The 6,000-nt window shown below is 42.0% G+C and overlaps 1 protein-coding gene across 1 annotated transcript in view; it reads left to right on the top strand.

Moving 5' to 3' along the window:
- The first annotated feature begins 716 nt into the window (after positions 1 to 716).
- The window catches only part of LOC106569598 (protein kinase C iota type), a 38,627-nt gene continuing 33,343 nt past the window's right edge, over positions 717 to 6,000 (top strand). Inside the window, exon 1 of the mRNA XM_014141117.3 lies at positions 717 to 1,070. Within this exon, the coding sequence (XP_013996592.1) occupies positions 991 to 1,070 (80 nt within the window). The 5' untranslated portion in view covers positions 717 to 990. The remainder of the gene's footprint in view (positions 1,071 to 6,000) is intronic.

The following is a 6,000-nucleotide window of genomic DNA, read 5'->3' as shown; positions in this document are numbered from 1 at the left end:
ATCTTATTTGTAAGCCTGTATACAAATAGTTTTGTGTCTAGTCTTTTTGTTGGAGCGTTTTGAGAATTAATGCAAGCAAAATCATTCAACATGCAACAAACAAAAAATGTAAAGTTTTACTGGTAGTATCTATTGCAATACTAGGTATTTGTATGTCCACTAGGTGACACAAGACTCGGGAAAAGATACCACAGGTTTTCCAGACTTCATAAATCATGCTAATGTTGAACAGAGAACTGCTGGTATCTGTCTTTCATGCATCATCATGGATTCTGTATGACTGTAGCGTGGTCTAGTTTTGTATGGCAAAAAGAATACCAATCTATATTTCCAAAATATGATTTTCATATCAATAACTCCATTTCAACTTCCACATATTTTATAGAATTGAAATTATATGTAGAAATGGCAATATACAATGTAATTCCCAAGGACCCCATAAAGGTCTAGCTCAGGATGGTTCGTATGACGCTGGTCCGAATCAGATGTAGACTATCCCCCCCTCACATTTCAGTTGGTACAATCGGAATGCTGGCGAACACATTCATTTTAAAGTATTGTGTTGAACTGAAAATGTACTCATTGTCTATCATTATAATATATGAGATTAACATTATTTGCCTTGTATTATATATATGTTTTATATACAATGAACGCAGAAAAATATTTTGTATCTTCTTGTTTAGTTTGTTGATTTGAAGTAATTTGTTGCCCCTCTTACATTCCACTAATGGATTCGTCCGTCGCGAGGCCTTTACAGTAGTAAGGAGTGTTGTTAGGCGGATTACTTCAAGTTTTACATTACTTTATGTCTGAATTTTGTCAAATTAAGAAAGCGCCAATTGTTCGTTTCCATAGCTAGTCAGCTAGCTAATTATTTTATCTATCGATATAGGTACAGAAGAGAGGTTTGGGTGTGGTACACAGCTAAGTTAGCCGCAGTAGGAAGGCATCTTCAGCGAGCGGAGTGTCTGAATCTGAGAGTTTATAATGCCGACGTTGCGGGACAGCAGCATGTCTCACCCCGGCGAGAACCCTTACCAAGTCCGGGTAAAAGCTTACTACAAAGGGTAAGTACACAGTTAGGGTTTGCAAATTGTTTTGGGATTAAACAAATCGTTATTTGTCTCGTTAGTAACTTGGTCTACGCTTTATTAGCCAGATAGTTAGCCAGGTAACGTTAACGTTAGAGAGAAACTTGACAGGCAAGTGGAACTATCCAGACATTTAGCTAGCTGCTAGTTTAGCATACAAGTTATTTTATCTCAAATCTATTTTAAGCAAGTGAAACTTCCCCCCCATTGCTTAATGGCTACAGGTTCTGAGACATGACTTAACTAACGTTACATTGAACTTAGTTAGAGGCTACCTAACTGGTGTTGGCGATGAAGCAAGCAAACGTTAGCTGGATGTTTGATTCTTGTCAGGGTCCTCATAGTCAGCTAATGAAGCTGGTGTGTTGTCATAACTGGACTGAACCATTTAACAGCATCATATGAATAACCTACATTGAATAACCTTTTTTTGTTTTTTTAATTTGCAATAGATTAGAGATTAGAGAGTCTATTTTGAGATGTCACTGTTTGTGGTTCAATTATAGCTAGTGAATGGTGATCAGTAATTGTATTCAAAGATTGAAATCACTTGTCAAACACAGATGTTGCCTAACACTCCTTGTGTGATGCCGAGTCTGTGATTGTGTTTTTTCCCAGAGGGAGACTGGCCAAACGTGTATTACCAGTAACTTCTGCCAGACCTGTTGTATTTCATGCTAAGTCTACATGGCCGCCCAGCCAGCACTATTGTGTCTAGGTAATTAAATGAGTTGTTTCTGGAAGCAGAACATCCATACTATTTCTGAGATGACCGCCTAGGAATGTCAAGTATTTGGGGAATCTGGTATGAAGCATTTAATTGGTTTGTCAAGTGCAGGGACATGCCACTCATTATTAAGGCAACCAGGCTATATATAAGCATTGGCTGTTCTATACATTTGTGAATGAACAGTAGTAAAGGCAATAATATTTTAGTAGAGAAAAGCTTGTCTCTGTTAGCCTGGATCCAAGCGGCACAGTAATGTTTCACTTCATGTTGAAGCAGAACAATTAAGTTTGGATCCAGGCAAGACCTACATCCCTGTTGGCTCTCATCCGAATCACATTTCTGATTCTAACCTTCAGTCCTATATACAGTTTTTGCTGTACTTCCTTGTATCAGTCATATACTGTTTCTATGGCTCTGCTCTTTATATATGCTTTCATACTGTCCTATAATAATGGCCAATTTTACATAAATGCACAGGGCCACTTGGCCTCCAAACCAGAGGCAGGATTCCCGAGGAAAGCAGGTTGAATTGTTGACAGAGAACTAGGGTCAGCAAGAGAGAGAGATTATTTTCCTCTCTTGGTAAGTAGGCAGTGCCTGTCTTTTATAGCAGCTCTCTGTCTGCATCAGTGCACAACACAAAAGCCTGATTTGTGTCCCAAATGGCACCCATTCCCTATATAGTGAACTGTAACTGTATATGGAATAGGTTGCCATGGGGGTTCAGCCCCGGCTTTGTAAAGAGGAAGTGTGTTGTCATATTCTTATATTCAATGAAAGCCCTCCAAGCACATCACATCAGGCACAAAGCTGTCAATTCTCTCTCTTCTTTCCCACCATCTTAGTTATCATAATAGCCTGATAGCCAATGGCTTTAAGTGCTCAGAACAACCACTGTAGCCTCTATGCCAGGGATATTCAACAACAACTAGAGGTCGACAGATTAATTGGAATGGCCGATTTAATTAGGGCTGATTTCAAGTTGTCATAACAATTGGTAATCGGCATTTTTGGACACCGATCATGGCCGATTACATTGCAGTCCACGAGGAGACTGCGTGGCAGGCTGACTACCTGTTATGCGAGTGCAGCAAGGAGCCAAGGTAAGGTGCTACCTAGCATTAAACGTATCTTATTAAAAAACAATCTTAACATAATCACTAGTTAACTACACATGGTTGATATTATTAGTTTATCTAGCTTGTCCTGCGTTGCATATAATCGATGCGGTGCCTGTTCATTTATCATTGAATCACAGCCTACTTCGCCAAACGGGTGATTTAACAAGCGCGTTTGCGAAAAAAGCACAACCGTTGCATGAATGTACCTAACCATAAACATCAACGCCTTTCTTAAAATCAATACATAGAAGTATATTTTTTTTAAACCTGCATATTTAGTTAAAAGAAATCCAGGTTAACAGGCAATATTAAACTAGGGAAATTGTCACTTCTATTGCGTTCATTGCACGCAGAGTCAGGGTATATGCAACAGTTTGGGCCGCCTGGCTCGTTGTGAACTAATTTGCCAGAATTTTACGTAATTATGACAACATTGAAGGTTGTGCAATTTAACAGGAATATTTAGACTTATGGATGCCACCCGTTAGATAAAATACGGAACGGTTCCGTATTTCTCTGAAAGAATAAACGTTTTGTTTTCGAAATGATAGTTTCCGGATTTGACCATATTAATGACCTAAGGCTCGTATTTCTGTGTGCTATTATGTTTAAGTCTATGATTTGATATTTGATAGAGCGGTCTGACTGCAGTGGTAGGCAGCAGCAGGCTCGTAAGCATTAATTCAAACAGCACTTTTGTGCGTTTGCCAGCAGCTCTTCGCTGTTCTTCAAGCATTGAGCTGTTTATGACTTCAAGCCTATCAACTCCCGAGATTAGGCTGGTGTAACCGATGTGAGATGGCTAGCTAGTTAGCGGGGTGCGCGCTAATAGCGTTTCAATCGGTGACGTCACTCGCTCTGAGACCTTGAAGTAGTTGTTCCCCTTGCTCTGCAAGGGCCGCGGCTTTTGTGGAGCGATGGGTAACGATACTTCGAGGGTGGCTGTTGTCGATGTGTTCCTGGTCGAGCCCAGGTAGGGGCGAGGAGAGGGACGGAAGCTATACTGTTACACTGGCAATACTAAAGTACATATTGGAACATCCAATAGTCAAAGGTATATGAATACAAATGGTATAGAGAGAAATAGTCCTATAATAACTACAACCTAAAACTTCTTACCTGGGAATATTGAAGACTCATGTTAAAAGGAACCACCAGCTTTCATATGTTCTCATGTTCTGAGCAAGGAACTTAAACGTTAGCTTTTTTACATGGCACATATTGCACATTTACTTTCTTCTCCAACACTTTGTTTTTGCATTATTTAAACCAAATTGAACATGTTTCATTATTTATTTGAGGCTAAATTGATTTTATTGATGTACACTGCTCAAAAAAAATAAAGGGAACACTTAAACAACACAATGTAACTCCAAGTCAATCACACTTCTGTGAAATCAAACTGTCCACTTAGGAAGCCACACTGATTGACAATACATTTCACATGCTGTTGTGGAAATGGAATAGACAACAGGTGGAAATTATAGGCAATTAGCAAGACACCCCCAATAAAGGAGTGGTTCTGCAGGTGGGGAGCACAGACCACTTCTCAATTCCTATGCTTCCTGGCTGATGTTTTGGTCACTTTTGAATGCTGGCGGTGCTTTCACTCTAGGGGTAGCATGAGACGGAGTCTACAACCCACACAAGTGGCTCAGGTAGTGCAGCTCATCAAGGATGGCACATCAATGCGATCTGTGGCAAGAAGGTTTGCTGTGTCTGTCAGCGTAGTGTCCAGAGCATGGAGGCGCTACCAGGAGACAGGCGAGTACATCAGGAGACGTGGAGGAGACCGTAGGAGGGCAACAACCCAGCAGCAGGACCGCTACCTCCGCCTTTGTGCAAGGAGGAGCAGGAGAAGCACTGCCAGAGCCCTGCAAAATGACTTCCAGCAGGCCACAAATGTGCATGTGTCTGCTCAAACGGTCAGAAACAGACTCCATGAGGGTGGTATGAGGGCCTGACGTCCACAGGTGGGGGTTGTGCTTACAGCTCAACACCGTGCAGGACGTTTGGCATTTGCCAGAGAACACCAAGATTGGCAAATTTGCCACTGGCGCCCTGTGCTCTTCACAGATGAAAGCAGGTTCACACTGAGCACGTGACAGACGTGACAGTCTGGAGACGCCGTGGAGAACGTTCTGCTGCCGGCAACATCCTTCAGCGTGACCGGTTTGGCGGTGGGTCAGTCATGGCGTGGGGTGGCATTTCTTTGGGGGGCCGCACAGCCCTCCATGTGCTCGCCAGAGGTAGCCTGACTGCCATTAGGTACCGAGATGAGATCCTCAGACCCCTTGTGAGACCATATGCTGGTGCGGTTGGCCCTGGGTTCCTCCTAATGCAAGACAATGCTAGACCTCATGTGGCTGGAGTGTGTCAGCAGTTCCTGCAAGAGGAAGGCATTGATGCTATGGACTGGCCCGCCCGTTCCCCAGACCTGAATCCAATTGAGCACATCTGGGACATCAAGTCTCGCTCCATCCACCAACGCCACATTGCACCACAGACTGTCCAGGAGTTGGCGGATGCTTTAGTCCAGGTCTGGGAGGAGATCCCTCAGGAGACCATCCGCCACCTCATCAGGAGCATGCCCAGGCGTTGTAGGGAGGTCATACAGGCACGTGGAGGCCACACACACACTACTGAGCCTCTTTTTGACTTGTTTTAAGGACATTACATCAAAGTTGGATCAGCCTGTAGTATGGTTTTCCACTTTAATTTTGAGTGTGACTCCAAATCCAGACCTCCATGGGTTGATAAATTGGATTTCCGTTGATTATTTTTGTGTGATTTTGTTGTCAGCACATTCAACTATGTAAAGAAAAAAGTATTTAATAAGATTATTTCTTTCATTCAGATCTAGGATGTGTTGTTTAAGTGTTCCCTTTATTTTTTTGAGCAGTATATTATATTAAGTTAAAATAAGTGTTCATTGTTCATTCAGTATTGTTGTAATTGTCATTATTACAAATAAATACAATCGGCTGATTTTAATTGGTATCGGCTTTTTTGGGTCCTCCAATAATCGGTATAGGCGTCGAAAAATCATAATCGG

The sequence above is a fragment of the Salmo salar genome, chromosome 14 (assembly GCF_965601325.2).
Source record: "Salmo salar chromosome 14, fSalSal1, whole genome shotgun sequence".
Lineage (NCBI taxonomy): Eukaryota > Metazoa > Chordata > Actinopteri > Salmoniformes > Salmonidae > Salmo > Salmo salar.
Note: the sequence above shows the minus strand (reverse complement) of the source record. Positions and strands in the feature narration are given on the sequence as shown.